Source organism: Paramormyrops kingsleyae, chromosome 17, assembly GCF_048594095.1.
Source record: "Paramormyrops kingsleyae isolate MSU_618 chromosome 17, PKINGS_0.4, whole genome shotgun sequence".
In the NCBI taxonomy this organism is placed as follows: Eukaryota; Metazoa; Chordata; class Actinopteri; order Osteoglossiformes; family Mormyridae; genus Paramormyrops; species Paramormyrops kingsleyae.
In genome coordinates, this window is record NC_132813.1 from 24665924 (window position 1) to 24684100 (window position 18177).

An 18177-nucleotide genomic window follows, 5' to 3' on the forward strand; every position below is an offset into this window, starting at 1 on the left:
AATTTAATGGGGTTCGGCCTGTTGGGGATTGGGGCTGGTGTGGTGCTGAGGCATCGCCTGCTGCATGGCGGGTCTTGGGTCCCAGTTTGTGGCGGCCCATCTGGGTGGGCACATGGAATGTCTTGTTTCTCTGGCAAGATGACCATCTTCCTCTTCTGTCAGGGGAGCTTCGTAAACTCCGCATTTTGGTGGCTGTACTCTCTGAGGTACGCAGACCAGGTAGTGGCCAGATCTTTGTAGGTGGGTATGTATACAGTACGTATTTTTGGTTTGGTTCGTCTGATTACTGCCATACTCATGGAGTAGTTGTTGCTGTAGCGGATCGGCTCCTCTCGATGGTGTGATGTCACCATCTGATATCACTCCTTCAATTGCAGACTAAGACACTCCTTGGGTGTCTTGTCTGTTGTCTCAGTATATGCTCCAACTGCGGTGAGTGATGTCTCACTGAGGGAGACATTTTACTCGCAACTTCGCTCAGTGGTTTATGGGTGCCCACAAGGTGAACCTCCTCTGGTCATAGGTGACCACTGGCACTGACAGGGCTGGCTATGAGGATTGTGTTGGTCCCCATGGGTCTGGAGACCAGGGTGAGAGTGGCTCCATGTCCCTTGACTTTGCGGAAGACCAGGGGCTGTGGGTCGCTGTTTCCTGGTTCCAACACCCTGAATACTGGTGGCGTGGTGAAGGAAAGCCATTGCATCCTTGTAGGCAGGCTCCTGCAGAACTGCAGGGTCTACAGAAGTGCCCAGTTTGTGAATTCTGACCACAGACTTGTTGTTGCTACTCTGAAGATTCAGTTTAAACCCAGTAGGCTACCACCAACTAGGCTGGACATGTCGAGGCTGCAAGATCAAGCTGTTTCTGATGAGTCTGCACACAGTTTGTGTGAGGAAATTGGAGACTTAGGTGTGACTCCTGACTCCAATGTGATGTGGGAGGAACTGAGTTGGATGGCTGTGAGGGCTCTGAGGGCAGATAAGGAGGCCTTTGTTAGACGAATCTGTGAGCAGGTGACACACCATCTGTGGTCTAGTGACCCTGTCCTGTTTACAGAGGAATCGAAGCATTATGCATATCTGGATCTGTTCCTTGGAGACTTGCAGTCAGGCCGGGCGAAAGAACAGTCCTTACAGATGACATTGCAGTTGTGACCTGCTGGGCCGACTCCTTTTGGACATCTCTGGGTCCACAGTTCTTGAGCCTGATCCTCCAATCAGCTGTGAACCACCCATTCTCACTGAGATTGCAAGGGTAGTGAAACCGTTGGGGATAGGGAAGGCCACGGTGATCTGTGGTATCTGGGGTGAACTTCTCCAGACTGGTGGTAAGGCTGTCCTCTTGGCATTGCAGGCAATCTTTGCTTCCATTTGGGAGTCAGGTGTCATCCCAAATGACTGGAAAACCGGACTTGTAGTCCCTATCTGGAAAGGGAAGGGTGATCGCCTGGACTCCAGCAACTACAGCGGGATAACACTGCTTTCAGTGCTGGGTAAGGTCCTTGCTACAGTCCTCCGTAACAGGATCAGTGATAATTTGCTCGCCTATCACTACCCGGAGCAGTCTGGTTTTATGCCTAAGAAGTCTACCATCCACCATATCCTGGGATTGAGAGTTCTCATTGAATACAAGCACGAATTTCGGCAGAGGTTCTTTGCAGCCCTTGTCGATTTTTATTTATCTCCATTGATCAAGGGTTGTGGGGTCCGGCAACTGTGGGACGTCCATTGGTGAAGAAAGATTTACTGATGTTGACCTTGCCGACAATGCAGAGTCGATGAAAGTGATTAAAAAATACGTAAAAATTCTCTCTCTCTTTATTCTGACATTTAACAAATGCAAAAAATGTGTTCATATTTATTGATCTAAAACAGAAAAATTTTACTCTGATTTAATGTTTGACAGTAAAGGAAAAAAAAGTTTTTGTGTTTTTTTCTGAAGTGTATGCAAATATCTGTATGTATGTGTGCATATGATTGCATGTTTTCAATTTTACCAAAGCCAAAACTGCTAAAATAAGCTGAAACACTTGTTACTTATACATCTGTGCATGCTGCCATTTTTGTTGGATGGCATGGAAATGTTAAGGTTTCACAAGGGCCAGAGTGACACTGCTGGAGTGCTTCCAGAGGGAATTGGCTAGGCGGGATATCACACAGCCCCAAAAGGAATACCATGGGGCATGAAAAGGTTGGATTATCCATAAATGTGAATGTCCTCTTACTATGCACAGGTGTTCCTTGTGGTAGCTGTGACTCACACGCCGTAATCTCCACAGCTATGTTTTATTTATCACAAACTTGTTGCCACATAAATTACAGGGCCAGAAACCAAAGAATTATCAGGATATATTGATGTGCTAGTTTGAAGGAGCTTGAATGTGCATTTAGGAATCCTTCCATCCATTTTCTGCAACTGCATATCCTATTCAGGGTTGCAGGGGGCCCAGAGCCTATGGGCATAAGGCAGGGAACAACCCAGGATGGGGTGCCAACCCACTGCAGGACACACTCACACCTAGGGGCAATTTGGTAACTTCAATTAACCTCAGCATGGACTGTGAGGAAACCAGAGTACCCAGATGAAACCACACAACGACACATGGACATGCAAACTCCACACATATGGAACAATGACAGAGACTCAAACGCTGGTCCCAGAGCTGTGAGGCAACAGTGCTAACCACTGTGCCACCCATGTTTAAGAATAAGAAGCATAAAAATAATAGCATGGTTGCAACAGACAGAATTTTAATTAATTACAAGCTTTTTTGTCTCTCTGTTGTGTTACTTTTGAGCTGCAAAGGTGAAAGTATTTAGGTAATATCCAAATAAGCCCTAAGCTAGTCTGTTTAAGGAGTTTGGCAACACATGGGATTTCAAAGACACTGAGCACACTTCTGTAACTTTTCATCTCTTTAGAGGTTCTTTTTAATAGGGTATCTTAGTAGTGGAGTGGAGCCATAGATCATGACATTAAATGAAAATTCATAATCATGCTTTCTTCTCCAGTAGGTTCAGAACATTACATAATCACTGTAATCTGCTGCCCCCACCATTTGCACCAGGCTCCTAGAAAGGACCTTTGTCTTTATAAGCTTTAATTAATGCCTGTTGTCTAGGTGGTCAGTAACAGTATAACTGGCTGCATTTGGCACTGCAAATATATACTGTAACTTCCCTGTATAGTACATGTGTGTAAGTTGCATGGGTGGGGCCAGCTGTCAACCTGCTAACATAACAATAGCAGCCCTGTTTAGTATAATGTCCTATCTAAACAAACTGTCATATTGTGACACAGACAGTGATCTTAACCCTTTGAGTCTTTCACAGTTGCCAAAACTAAAAATCTAAAATGGCAAAAGCACACTGAGCACTCCAATCCAATAGCCTAACGCGCTTAATTACGGTGCATGTTAACGATGCACCGATCGATCGGCCAGCAATTGGAATGGGCCGATTTTAAACTACTGGAATATCAACAAAGATCGTTTCCCTTCAATTGCTACACTTGCCTGAGCCTACCTTTCTGCCCCATGTACAAGTGTTCAGACTGAGCGCTTGTTTAGCTTGGCTGGACATGTGATAGATGAGACGAGAAATACAATTTCTGGTGACAAGGCAGAAATGCTTCTGTTCATAAAGAGAAACTTGCCATTAATGCTTAAACAGTGGCATTTTGTTTTATAATATGTTGCCAAGGCAAAAAAGGTGCCTTGTCCTTTTACTTTTACTTACTGCACCTATTATTATTTTAAAGAATATATTAATGTTTAGTTGTTTTTGGGGTGTTATTTATTTGTTTAGGTTTATTTATTTGAATTTGTAAAGTTTAGTAGATGAAACAGGAAATAGAATTTCAAGTGACAAGTCAAAAAAGGTGTCTTGTTACATATTTTTCCTTTACTTGCGGCACCTATTATTATTTTAAAAAATATATTAATGTTTAGTTGTAGTTGGGGTTTTATTTATTTGTTTTAGTTTAATTTATTTGAATTTGTAAAGTGTAATAAGCGTTTGTTATGAAAATAAAGTTTTGAGGTAAAGAATCTGAAAGTGATTTTTGTATGTATTTGCTGTTCTCGGGGCAAAAATCAGTATCGGAAAAATCAGTATCGCACATTCCAAAAAATCGGTAATTGGATCGGCCAAGAAAATTGCAATTGGTGCATTCCTAGTGCATGTACACACCTGCACTGGGACTAAGGCTCACAGGCATGATCTGTCACACGCACCATTTGACATGGCTAATCTCCTGTAAACTTGTACTGTACCTGCCAGGCAAAGCACTTCTGTTGTGTCCTTCAGAGAGCTATTTAAGCTGAATTTCAACTGCAAATGTCCAACTGTCTTCCAACTGCTAACCAAGTACAGGACCAGACAGCAAAAATCAATTTGTATATGGTAAAATTCTACAACATATATACCAAACATAAAGTATTACTTAGATTGCATGAAATTCACAAGATGATTAATATCAGTCCTTATTTATGGGAAACTAATGATAGACAGAATATGAAACGTTCTGTTCACAAAATGCCTTTTTACAGTGTTGCTTTCCTGACGATGACATATATATCCTTGAGAAATAAGTATTTGGGGGATGGAATGCGGAGCTTACTTGACAAATTTAAGAGTCTGGAATGACAAAAAAACATAAAAGCTCGAATAGTAAAACTAAGAGAGATGATAGGGACCAAATGAAGTCTCTCTCATAAGCTTTCACCACGTCTTTCATGGCTCCGCACTACCTTGAGAAAACTCTACTTTGTGCTGCTAGTCGTCATCAACTGAATGCAGATGAATAGAGGGGCTGTTCTCACTGGTTCCACTTTTCTCCCTAAATTTTAGGGCCTAAAACATTCATGACTTCCCTCAAACACCATTTCCTGAACTTAGTTTTGATAAGTCAAAATAAAATACGATCCATTTGATAAGCTTGTTGTATTCTTGCAAAAACAATCATATTTTACAAGCTCCACCAGTCATTACCTGACCTGTTATAATGTGCTATTAGAGGGACAGTATGAAGATGAACAGTTCTTCCACTGCACAAGTTTTAGGTGGGAATGTGAACTCTGTGTGCACTTCGGAAGCAATTGCACAATCCCATACTGGGCCAGCCCCCATAACCATCTATGGCAGCTCCAGGTGGGCTGTCAGTGGAGACAGTCTGGTGGATGTCCTCAACCCCTTTCCCTACACAGAAACACTATGTCTTTGTGGCCATGGCTTACTGCACTGAGGGAAGACCAGAGCACCAGTTGGACAACTGTCCAATTGTGTCTCACATGTTCCTTTTTTTTTGCCAATGAAGTGTTACAGGGTCTCCACATGACACCAACAGCACAATTATACCAAAGTGTCTCTGTCCTTAAAAATCCAGTGTCTCATTCATCTGGAAAAGTGTCTTTTTTGTGTAGCTACTTGCAACCTGGTTCTTATGTAGAAGTCTGCTACTTTTTGCTTCAGTCATCTTATTAGCTTTAAAGGAATTATAAATGCAAAAGAAATATGTTTTAATATTAAGATAAAACACTCTTTGTTGCATTGTGGTTTTGCTTGCTTTCTAGTTGTCTAAGACCCTATTGCTGGGTATAACAGTGCTTCTTTATAACTAGCTGTAATATTTCAAAATGGTTTCCTCTCTAAGGAAATGTATGGGTGTGGAACTATTTTGCACTGCACTGTACATTGCAGATTCTCTGTTTTTGACATATGGCATAAACTAAAGTGTAGGCTTTCTGTTTTTTGATGTGGTTCATGGGAAGCTCAGCAGTCTATCTTTATCTCTCTTTTGTTGTCTCTGTTTTGCTGGTCAGCATCTGTATGTAATAATTCACTGAGGCAAGAAAATTTGCACAAACAAGCAAAACACCATGCAAATGAATTTCCTATTTTTGCCTTGGGGGAAAAAAACGTAGCTCCTTTTGTGAGTCAAGAGACAGAAAAAATAAACAGAAGAATCAGTGATCTGTGTGTTATTCAGTCTCTATAGGTTGGGTTTGCTGGTGCTTGGCTGAAGGGTCACTTTCTGCTCCTCAAGCCACGATGGCTGCCTCTCCTATTTTTTTCTGTACATTTTGTCTGTACTCCTGATTTCACCCTGTTTGCTGAAAAAAGGATGTAGTACCGTAATAAAGGGGCATTTACAGAAAGGGCTATTAGTATAAGTTTGTGTGGCACCAATTAAGTAACCTTCTCCGTTTTTTTGGAAAAACACAAGCTTAAGAGATAAATAATTTGCAGCTGTCATCATTTGACCTTTACATGACTGTAGTTATCATTGTGGCTCCAGATGTCCAAGGGGATATCATTTAAAGACCAGTAATGAACAAGACTGATTTTTCCTGTGTTAATTAGCCTAGTAATTACTAATAAACACATATTAAAAATGTGCACAATCACACAGTTCTGTTACTAAGACAATGTTAATGATGAACATATGGTCATGTGTGACATTCAGTGTTATTTTAAAAGGTCACCACTGTACTACAATGGCAAGAAGAGAATAAACTAAGCTAAATAAACCTGCAGTCCTTGGGCTGACCTTGCCTCCTCACACACACATCACAGTACTGACTCCAATTCTTTTTAAATCAAAAATCTTACGGATTTAATGAGAACACAGAATTGGTTTTTAATAGCATACATAGCATGACTAAGATCTTAAACTGTGGCTTTTTTAAAAAGGCAGCTCTCTGAACCAGTCTGTCTGTTCTAATTTATTAGGCAGCATATCATCAGCAATATCACCTTGACTGACAGGCAACAATAATTGTGAATGTTAATAAATTTGCAGCATGCTAATTAGAATGACTTTTGCATTCCATTTTGTGGCTGACTGTGTGCTCTCTCCGGGGCCTTCTTTTCTGTGTATGGCTAGTGTTTTAGCAGCACATTATTTTGTAACCCTTATATCTGCTAAGTGGGAATTATTCCACACATTGACCTCAGATATGAGCATTTTGCATATTAGAACCAATAATTGAACTGGGAGTCATAGGACATATTGTTTGCTTTCAATGTTAATTATAAATCTTAATTAAGTTTTCTGTAACCAAGGACCGAATTTCCACTCTAACAATATCTGTAAAGTAATTCTTTGCAAAAAGAATTAAAAAAAGCTAAAAAAAAATAATAAAAAAAACACTTGGATGTGGTGTCATTGGTATACAAGCCCAAAATATCATAGTTTGAGGTATTTGATGATTACATTTTTTTAAACATACATCAAATTGTATGCGTACACTACCTTAAAATGGTAGAGCTAAACGCATGCTTCTCTGCAACTGTGTGCAAGCAATAATACCCGACTCTATGTTTATGCTGTTGCCCACAAGCTAATTTCCCAACTTCAATGATAACATAGAAACATATATGATGCGTAGCAGGGGCAGATACTGACTGAGCTCATGCCCATCACATACAGAGCGTTTAATCAATAATGAACTGGAGGCTGGTCTGCAAGATGCTGAAGAAAGAGGTGATGTGCAGACGGCATTGGAAAAAAGATAGAAATACACAAAAATTCACACTTTCCGGCCTATTAATTGTTGGCCAGCCAGTTGTGGTGTGTTATATTTAATACATTGAGGTAAACATATTGGGAAAGGTGCTACATGAAAATAAACTGAACTGAAATTCAATAGATTGGAATGTGGGTCATGTGTGCCACATACAGACTGGCCTGTTCTGCTGGAGGCCATGGCTTTTGGGGGGGGGGTACTGGGGGGTGCTGCTTAACGCCAATGTCAGCATTGTACTTTCAGTACAATTTCCCAACTTCAATGATAACATAGAAACATATACGATACGTAGCAGGGGCAGATACTGACTGAGCTCATGCCCATCACATGCAGAGCGTTTCATCAATAATGAACTGGAGGCTGGTCTGCAAGATGCTGAAGAAAGAGGTGATGTGCAGACGGCATTGGAAAAAAGATAGAAATACACAAAAATTCACACTTTCCGGCCTATTAATTGTTGGCCAGCCAGTTGTGGTGTGTTATATTTAATACATTGAGGTAAACACACTGGGAAAGGTGCTACATGAAAATAAACTGAACTGAAATTCAATAGATTGGAATGTGGGTCATGTGTGCCACATACAGACTGGCCTGTTCTGCTGGAGGCCATGGCTGTTGTGGGGGGGGGGGTACTGGGGGGTGCTGCTTAACGCCAATGTCAGCATTGTACTTTCAGTTCCTCACAGGGAGATCTGTAGCCCAAGCTCCCAATTCGTGGATCAGCTTTTTTTATCCTGAGTGTGTGTATTATTTTGACATTTTTACATGTATGGCAGAGAGGCAAAGGTTCTTTTATTATGAATATGATTAATTATGTGTTTGTGTATGGCCTTTCTTCCAGAGTTCCATGATTATAATGCTAGCCTTTTGGTGCGGTATAGTAAACAATCATGCATTGCTATATTTGCCACCATTATGCTGCTCTGAAATATAGGCAGTCTACACAAAATGCACAATATGCAGTTATTGCTCCTCTTACAATTACAGTAATAGCAATACTCATAATACAGCTGCACTATTCATTCACCAAACGTTGTGGCCTCATTGTTCTGCTAAAATCCATATTGAGATTGTTATGAAAAATGTGTCTTTCCATGATAACTGGATGAAAGCCAAACTACATTAGTCTAGAAATTCAAAAGAAATTATAATCAGTCCACTTAAGCCTCTAAAGATAAGCTCAAGCAGTAACAAATCTTTTTAATGGGCTGTTTATACTATACTCCCATAAACTCCTATGTACACACAGACATATGTGTATGGGGTTTGTCAGCTGTAGTTCTACTTACTTCTCCATACATATCTCCAGCTGATCTGGCAAGCCCTGTCAGAGAAAGAGGCACTGCCTTACTTTTTTTTGGACTAACCTATGAAGCTCTGGCTTGGCAGAGATATTTAGAATGAGTACACGGCCTGCTCTGTATCTCTGTATATGCATCTTTGTCGGTGATGTGTCCCATGCAGAACAGCACATTTACGACGGCAGTGGAAATGGCAAAGCCAAAAATTCACGACATCCTCACTGTTATTGGTCTCACACATCCAGTGTCTTGGGTTCGAATCCTGCCTTCATTTCTGTGGATGTAGCAAGTGTCACAAGGGGTTCTGAGCACACATGCAGAAAGCCATCCAACCACTGAGTTCAAATCCCAGAGAACTTTCAGATAAAGTGTTGAAATAGATCAAGCTTTTCAACACAAAAGATGCTCAACCTGTGTAAGGAAAACAGTCCTGGAGGTGCAGTAAGTACCAGAGCATGTGAGCGGAGCGGAGCGTGAGCGAGGAGCGGAGCGGGCGGAATTTGGTCAGAGCGCGGAGCGGGTTTTCTAATTAAGGCTGGAGCGGTCGCTTTGTCTCGCTCCAATTTCGCTCCGATACCGCTCACACTACAATTCTGAGGCGTGCCCAAATCTACCCAGAATTCATCTGTACAATTATCAAGACTGTTACACAAATTGGCCGAGATGGAATAAGCAAAGTATTTCACAAAGGAAACTGATAAATCATAGAAGTGTACTATTCTTATCAAACGTATAGATGACAAGAATGTACAGCAAGAACAACAATGTGGTGAAACTGTTTCAGTGAGTAAAGATTCACTTTGGAATCACTTTTCTCAGAAACATGAGTGTGCTACGCGAACAAGCAGAAGCCAGAGCAAAACGCGTGCAAGTTTTATATGGTTGTAGCATATCAAGTCTATAAAGTAAATTAAAGTATAAAAGCCTATAAAGTAAATATTGGTAATTAAATAAATTCGTTTTGTCATTCAAAGTAGGTCTAATAAGATTTTTTTTTAATTTCACGTAACGTAAAATTTTATTTTAGAGACGTGCTGCATCAACAGAAAAAAATTGAGGAATTTAAAACGTGTCTGTATATTCTTTAGGCTATTAAACCCACTGATTCCTTTATTTTTAAGCCTATTTTTGTGTGGAATGCCATTTCCAAACCTGTCCGTTGTTGCCGATAGGTTGCTTAAAAATAAATATTTTCTGTTCTGACTGGCAATGTTGCCATTGCTCATATTTCTTTGACATAAGGCTTCGGTTTAAGGTGACATTTGTTAGGCATGCAGATTATTTGTTCCTCTTTTAAATTGGAGTGAGCGTGGAGCGATTTGACTGGAGCAGGAGGACATTTTAGTGGAGCGAGGAGCAGTGTTGAGCGGAGCGGCTTAGTGTGAATTAGAGCGGAGGAGCGGGCGGAGCCAACAGCCTCGTGAGCTAGGAGCGGAAATTCTCACCGCTCCGCTCACATGCTCTGGTAAGTACACAGTTTATCAATGTCTTCCGAAGTCTTCAAACCCAAAGGCAATGCCCACTTGGGTCCATCAGCTATGAAGTACCCCAGAATCTAGGTGGTGTAGAGCTGCGGTGCAGCAGCAAAAAGGAAAGAGGCAGTCAAGACAGGCTGAGCGCCAAAAAACTTGTGTCTTTATTATATCGTGCCTAAACAGCAGAGAGAACCCGCGCTCTCTCTTTGGGCATGCGTCACCAACCACGACACCCTGCACGCATGAGCAAAAAGTAAGACAATGAATTCTGTCTAAATAGTAGGAGCCCCTACACACGCCCCCCCAGAATTCACAAACACGGACAAGTCCAACTTGCAGGGAGGTCGGGCTAACCGACCGGAACGAGTCACAATAGGCTGGGAGGCTGGGTGCCCAGCCGTCGCCGGAGCAGGCCCCCGCACACGCACAACAGCAGGGGTGGGGATGCTGGGGTGTCCACGTCCAAATGAGCAGGTTTCAGACGGTCCACCGAAACCCGGTCCGGCTTGACCCTAATGTCCAGTGTGAAAAACTTGTCCCCTGATTGTAGGACACGGAAGGGCCCATCATAGGGCGGCCGCAGCGGACCCCGATGAGCATCATGGCGGACAAAGACATATGCGGCCCCGGCCAAATCCTCTGGAACAGTTGACTGGGGCACCCCATGTTGAGTCGTGGGAACTGGAACGAAAGCCCCAGCCAAGTCCCGCAGAGCGGAACGCTGGTGTTCAGCGCACCAAGGGGCTGTGGTGGCGGGCAGGAAATCCCCTGGCACACGCAGAGTCTGCCCGTAGACTAACTCGGCCGACGAGGATTGCAGGTCCGACTTCAGAGCGGTCTGGAGGCCCAACAGAACCCAGGGAAGCCTGTCCACCCAGCCACCGTCCCTGAGGCTGGCCCGAAGAGCGGCTTTCAGGGAGCGGTGAAAACGCTCGCACAGTCCATTGGCCTGCGGATGGTAGGCTGTGGTACGATGGAGGGAAACCCCCAAAACCTGGGCCACTGCAGCCCAGAGCTCAGAGGTGAACTGGGTTCCACGGTCCGAAGACACATCAGATGGAACCCCGAAACGGGACACCCAACCACCGATGAAAGCCCTGGCCACGTCTGCTGTGGTGGTGGATGACAAAGGTATGGCCTCTGGCCACCGAGTAGACCTGTCCACCACCGTTAGCAAGTGAGTAAAGCCCAAGGAAGGGGGAAGAGGCCCGACCAGGTCCACATGAACATGGTCAAAACGGCGCTCAGGCACCACAAAAGGCGCCAACGGTGCCTTGGTATGTTGGTGCACCTTAGCACGCTGACACGGAACACAGGAGGCGGCCCAACTACGGACATCCTTCCGCAACCCATGCCAGACAAACTTGGCGGCCAGCAGACGCTGAGACGCTCGTCTGCCTGGGTGTGAAAGCCCGTGCACCACCTTGAAAATGTGACGACGCCAACCAGCCGGCACGATAGGCCTAGCCAGACCAGTCAAGATATCACACAGGAGGGTGGCACCACAGTCAAGGAAGGGAATATCAGCCAGCTGCAGACTGGTGACTGCGGTCCTATATGCCTGCACCTCTGAATCAACCCGCTGATCTGCTGCTAACAGAGCATAATCCACTCCTAAGTGCACAGCACTTGCCACCGAGCGGGAGAGGCAGTCCGCAACATGGTTATGCTTCCCCGCCACGTGCCGGATGTCAGTAGTGAACTCCGATATAAAGGAGAGCTGCCGCTGCTGATGAGCAGACCAAGGCTCCGATGTCTTAGCCATCGCAAACGTCAGGGGCTTGTGGTCCACAAAAACCGCGATTGGGCGGCCCTCTATGAGGAACCGGAAGTGACGCACAGCCAAGTACAGGCCAAGAAGTTCGCGGTCAAATGTGCTGTACTTCCGTTCGTGCGGCCTGAGCTGTCGGCTGAAAAAGGCCAGCGGCTGCCAGGCACCATTCACGAACTGTTCGTGCACGGCCCCCACAGCATAGTCCGAGGCGTCAGTGGTGAGCGCAACCGGAGCACCAGAAAAAGGATGGGCCAGCATGGTCGCGTTCACCAGAGCAGACTTGGTAGCTACAAAAGCCTGGGTCTGCTCAGCAGTCCACTCAAGAACCTGCTTGGCCGTCCTACCCCTGAGAGCCTCATACAGCGGCCGCATCAGCTGGGCGGCCCGTGGAATAAAGCGATGGTAAAAAGTAACCATGCCCAAGAACTCCTGAAGGGCCCTGGCTGTAGCAGGCTGCGGAAACGCAGAGATGGCCTCCACTTTGGCAGGCAGAGGAACTGCCCCGTCGCCCGTGATGCGGTGGCCAAGGAAATCAATGGAGGATAAACCAAACTGACACTTTTGTGGGTTGATAATTAACCCATGACCACTCAGACGCTCAAAAAGGGTGCGAAGGTGAGCTATACAGTATGTTCAGACCTGGAGTTGCTGGCTACCAAAATGTCGTCTAAATAGACAAACAAGAATGGAAGGTCCTTCAGAACACTGTCCATGAGCCGCTGGAAAGACTGGGTAGCGTTTTTAAGCCCAAAGGGCATCCGAAGAAACTCAAAAAAATGTCCCCTGGATGTACTGGGACCTGGTGGTAGCCACGCACCAGGTCAACCTTTGAAAAAATGGATACCCCCGCCAACCGGGAGGAAAAGTCCTGGATGTGTGGGATCGGGTAGCGATCCGGGGTTGTGGCGTCATTAAGCCGGCGGTAATCGCCACACGGGCGCCAACCCCCACCAGGCTTGGGTACCATGTGTAGAGGAGAGGCCCAGGCGCTGCTGGAACGGCGAACAATACCAAGGCTCTCCAATACAGCAAACTCCGCCTTAGCGATGGCCAATTTACCGGCATCGAGGCGTCGGGCTCGGGCATAGACCGGCTTCCCTGTTGTAAGAATGTGGTGTTCAACGCCGTGCTTGGCCGTGACTGATGTAAAGGTGGGCCAGGTGAGGTCTGGGAACTCCGCCAGCAGGCGGGCGAAAGTGTCATTTGCCAAGGCGCTAGACAGCTGAGACGAACTAGCCCTGCTTTGCGAGCACCGCACCGAATGGAAAGTCCTGGCATCAACCAGGTGCTGGTGTTTTATGTCCACCAGCAGGTTGTTGGCACATAAAAAATCGGCGCCCAGCAGGGGGGTGGACACCTTCGCCACCACAAAACGCCACCGGAACCGCTGGCCACCAAAACAGACTGCCTCGACACGAGTGCCGTAAGTCACAATACTGCTACCATTAGCAGCCTCCAACGTCGGCCCCTTCGTCCCAGAGCGCGTATCCGCCACCGACGCAGGCAAAACACTGACTTGCGCGCCCATGTCACAGAGGAAACGGCGGCCAGACACAGCATCCGTGACGAAGAGCAGGCTGCCGGAACTGCCGACGCTCGCTGCCGCTAATGAGCGCCGGCCCGTGCGTTTCCCGTCCCCTTAAAACGGCAAGGGGGGGGTGCATTTTTTTGCTTTGTCACCGAAACGTGCATGGTAGAAACAGAGACCTGGTATACCGCTCCGCTGTGCGGCAGAAACAGTAGCTTCCGCGGGGAGCTATCCGAGCTCTGAGCACACACGGCTGCACAAGCTGCCAGCCTGGCGGTGTGTACTTTGTCAGCCTCCCTAGCAAGCTCCCCACAGTCCGTAAGCGGGAGGTTAGCTAACGCCCCCCGCACGTCTGCGGGCAGCTGTTGCATGAAAAGCTCTCTGAAAATAAAGCAGGGCTGATGGTCACCTAGGAGAGCTAGCATGTGATCCATCAGCTCCGAGGGCCGTGAATCACCCAGCCCGGGTAGCGCGAGCAAGCGGCTCGCGCGCTCTGTCTCGGAAAGCTCGTAAGTGCCCAGCAACAGAGACTTTAAGGCACCGTACTTTTCTGCCTCTGGAGGGTTCTGCAGCAGACTCACCACTCTAGCCGCCGTGGAGCTGTTAAGCGCTGCAACGACGTAGTAGTATTTCGTTGCGTCCTCCGTGATCCCGCGCAAGGCGAACTGAGCCTCCGCCTGCACGAACCAGACCGCTGCCTGGCCGCACCAGAACTCCGGGAGCTTGAGCGCAACTGCATTAGCGAGCATGGTCGGAGCGAAAAACAAACGCACCGAAACGTCGGGGTCACCACTGTAGAGCTGCGGTGCAGCAGCAAAAAGGAAAGAGGCAGTCAAGACAGGCTGAGCGCCAAAAAACTTGTGTCTTTATTATATCGTGCCTAAGCAGCAGAGAGAACCCACGCTCTCTCTTTGGGCATGCGTCACCAACCACGACACCCTGCACGCATGAGCAAAAGGTAAGACAATGGATTCTGTCTAAATAGTAGGAGCCCCTACAGTGGCAGCAGGAAGTAGGAAAAAAACTGTTAAAGCACTTAAAATCTAGGAGAGCTCAATGAAGTCCTAAGCACTCAGTAAGATCAAAGATACAAGCAAGATCTAATACCTGCTCAACAAGTAGGTAATTGTTTACAGGTGTGTTGAGATAGAAGTTTCGAAAACGCTGATGTGTCTCAGAGATTCCTCACGCCCTCTGGTGGGCTTGGCTGCTCTTTTCTGAGCATGTGGCCATATGGATGTGGAGTATAGAAGGACCAGCATATTATCCAATGAGTCACGTGTTTCCTTGGAAAGGGTCAAGCTCACCACAATCATGGTGTGTATACACTCACCTAAAGGATTATTAGGAACACCATACTAATACGGTGTTTGACCCCCTTTCGCCTTCAGAACTGCCTTAATTCTACGTGGCATTGATTCAACAAAGTGCTGAAAGCATTCTTTAGAAATGTTGGCCCATATTGATAGGATAGCATCTTACAGTTGATGGAGATTTGTGGGATGCACATCCAGTGCACGAAGCTCCCGTTCCACCACATCCCAAAGATGTTCTATTGGGTTGAGATCTGGTGACTGTGGGGGCAATTTTAGTACAGTGAACTCATTGTCATGTTCAAGAAACCAATTTGAAATGATTCGAGCTTTGTGACATGGTGCATTATCCTGCTGGAAGTAGCCATCAGATGATGGGTACATGGTGGTCATAAAGGGATGGACATGGTCAGAAACAATGCTCAGGTAGGCCGTGGCATTTAAACGATGCCCAATTGGCACTAAGGGGCCTAAAGAGTGCCAAGAAAACATCCCCCACACCATTACACCACCACCAGCAGCCTGCACAGTGGTAACAAGGCATGATGGATCCATGTTCTCATTCTGTTTAAGCCAAATTCTGACTCTACCATTTGAATGTCTCAACAGAAATCGAGACTCATCAGACCAGGCAACATTTTTCCAGTCTTCAACTGTCCAATTTTGGTGAGCTTGTGCAAATTGTAGCCTCTTTTTCGTATTTGTAGTGGAGATGAGTGGTACCCGGTGGGGTCTTCTGCTGTTGTAGCCCATCCGCCTCAAGGTTGTGCGTGTTGTGGCTTCACAAATGCTTTGCTGCATACCTCGGTTGTAACGAGTGGTTATTTCAGTCAAAGTTGCTCTTCTATCAGCTTGAATCAGTCGACCCATTCTCCTCTGACTTCTAGCATCAACAAGGCATTTTCGCCCACAGGACTGCCGCATACTGGATGTTTTTCCCTTTGCACACCATTCTTTGTAAACCCTAGAAATGGTTGTGCGTGAAAATTCCAGTAACTGAGCAGATTGTGAAATCCTCAGACCGGCCCATCTGGCACCAACAACCATGCTACGCTCAAAATTGCTTAAATCACCTTTCTTTCCCATTCTGACATTCAGTTTGTAGTTCAGGAGATTGTCTTGACCAGGACCACACCCCTAAATGCATTGAAGCAACTGCCATGTGATTGGTTGATTAGATAATTGCATTAATGAGAAATTGAACAGGTGTTCCTAATAATCCTTTAGGTGAGTGTATATACTGTAGCTATGGAAAATGGATGAATTGAAGATACTGGCTACATAAGGTTTGTAAATCAACTGGGTGAGTAAATATAAGTAGCTGGGTAGTAAATATATTACCATATGATAAAAGGGTTTGCAAGGTTCTTTCATCATGAGGAGCCAGAACATGACATGAATTTTAGTAACGCATAGCTATAGGAGACATTCAGGGAGAGTACGATTAGGAGAATCAGCAGGATGGTGCTGGTCAGACTGAAGCTGCTCTAATACTTATGATTCTGAAAGATGCTGTTTCCTGCATGTGGGAGGACACTAAAGGGAAGGACTGAGTGGGAGCATAACCCAGACAGGCGTGCAGAGACTTGTACAGCCGTGATGACAGTGGTCCCTAGTGACAGTGGGGGGCAGGGCAAGATGGGAATAGGAAGTTCAGGCAGGGGCAGTGGCTGGACCTGAAATGGAGAGGAGGAATGCAAGGCAGAAGAGTGAAATGACAGACAGACAGGCAGAGGAGAGCAGTGTTAATGCAAAGGAGAGAGGCTGGAGTGGTAGGAACACAATCACTGTAGCCTCTTTTTATTTCACTTCATTGTTTAGATATTTGTGCTTTGGTTTTTTTTCTTTTCCTTATTGCTTTTTTCAAAATGGCTGCACACTAATGCTTTCCTTGTTGGTAATTGTAATTACTTGTCTTTTTAAGGCCTGGCACCTAAATCTGATCCCAAGTTCCGTTTTGTATTCGTCCTTCATGAGTGTTTCGTAACTCTCTGCTCCATGTCCTGCTGGTCCTTGATATCGCATGGACACAGCACTGATAAACAAACCAAAATGTAATCTTCAGGTCTGAAGCATTAATCCCTGTTTCAGTCAGGTCTCACATTCAAGGGTGTTAATGAGGTGTAAAACCCTTTGATGAAACTAAATCACACTGCATCAAATATCCAGAAGGTAAGAATGAGATAAGCAAGTAATATGTCATATACATTGCCCGTCTGTCACAGTGCCTGGAAGGCATAAAAAGGACTATTTAATGGGCTTTATTAAATTACTTTTTTATACACAGAAAGGATTGTGCCACTTGAAATCCAAAGTTTGCATTAAATGTTAATGAATCAATCATTTTATGTTTACTTTAAAGCAACCCATATTTAATAATAATTTTTAATAGTAATATAACTGTAAAAAATATATATTTTTAAGACTAACAACACAGTACTAACTGTCGCTATTTAGATCACCGTTCCGTTGGCGCTTTGTACCAAAACAGTGGATACTTACAGTGCCAACCCCCCCGGTATCAGATTCGGCATTATTATAAACAGCTCTCTTTCGGATATCACATGGTCAAGTGGCCGAGAAAGCAGAACAAAGATTACGAGTGTGCTAGTCCCAACCTCAGGAAAGTATCTGGTGCTTCACTGTTGAGTATGGCGCTTTACCTTATCAAAAGATTGCCCAAATACATTCGGCTGAAAACTTAGAAAAGTAAGTTGCTAATATATTTCGAGCAAAAAGCTTTTACCGTCATCAGTAACACTGCAATAAATACATATATAAAAGTAGCCTATTGTGCAAAATACAAACTATAAGACGCATACGTATTTTTGTCTTGGGAAAAAGGGGCACATCTTTGCTTTAAATTGATATTAATGTAATATGCATAAATCATAAATCATTAACGGGTACACAAAGTTGGATCTTTACTGTTAATGTCGGACAATCTTATATTTCGTCATAAACAGTTTGTGCTGATGATCTAGAAACCCAAATTTCTGAGACAATTAAGGAGCGCTTGCATGAATGCTGTGGCTCCTGAATCAGGGATGTGCTTCAGGGCAGAAGCGTGTCTCTTGAACCAGTGTGACTACAGCCTTCATCGCCGTCATCGACGAGAATATTACTACCCTATTTCTGGTTCTGGTTTCTGACGGGATGGCTGGGGCTAAGTACCTTCTCAAAACGCCGAGGTACGTGAGAAAATTTTATTTACTATTAGTATCTGGTACGTGCCGAATATAATTTAATACCATTTTT

The 18177-nt window shown here is 44.9% G+C and overlaps 1 protein-coding gene across 3 annotated transcripts in view; it reads left to right on the forward strand.

Annotated features, from left to right (window-relative positions):
* The window catches only part of sphkap (SPHK1 interactor, AKAP domain containing), a 130301-nt gene that overhangs the window by 51500 nt on the left and 60624 nt on the right, over positions 1-18177 (forward strand). Inside the window, exons 1-2 of one of the 3 annotated variants that reach the window (XM_023796020.2) lie at positions 17470-17628; positions 17965-18110. The exons of 1 other annotated variant lie outside the window; for it this stretch is intronic. In XM_023796020.2, the coding sequence (XP_023651788.1) occupies positions 18076-18110 (35 nt within the window). In that variant the 5' untranslated portion in view covers positions 17470-17628; positions 17965-18075. Of the gene's footprint in view, positions 1-14550; positions 14565-17469; positions 17629-17964; positions 18111-18177 lie in introns of those variants that run through there. One more of the 3 variants, XM_072701135.1, reaches the window with a different exon arrangement.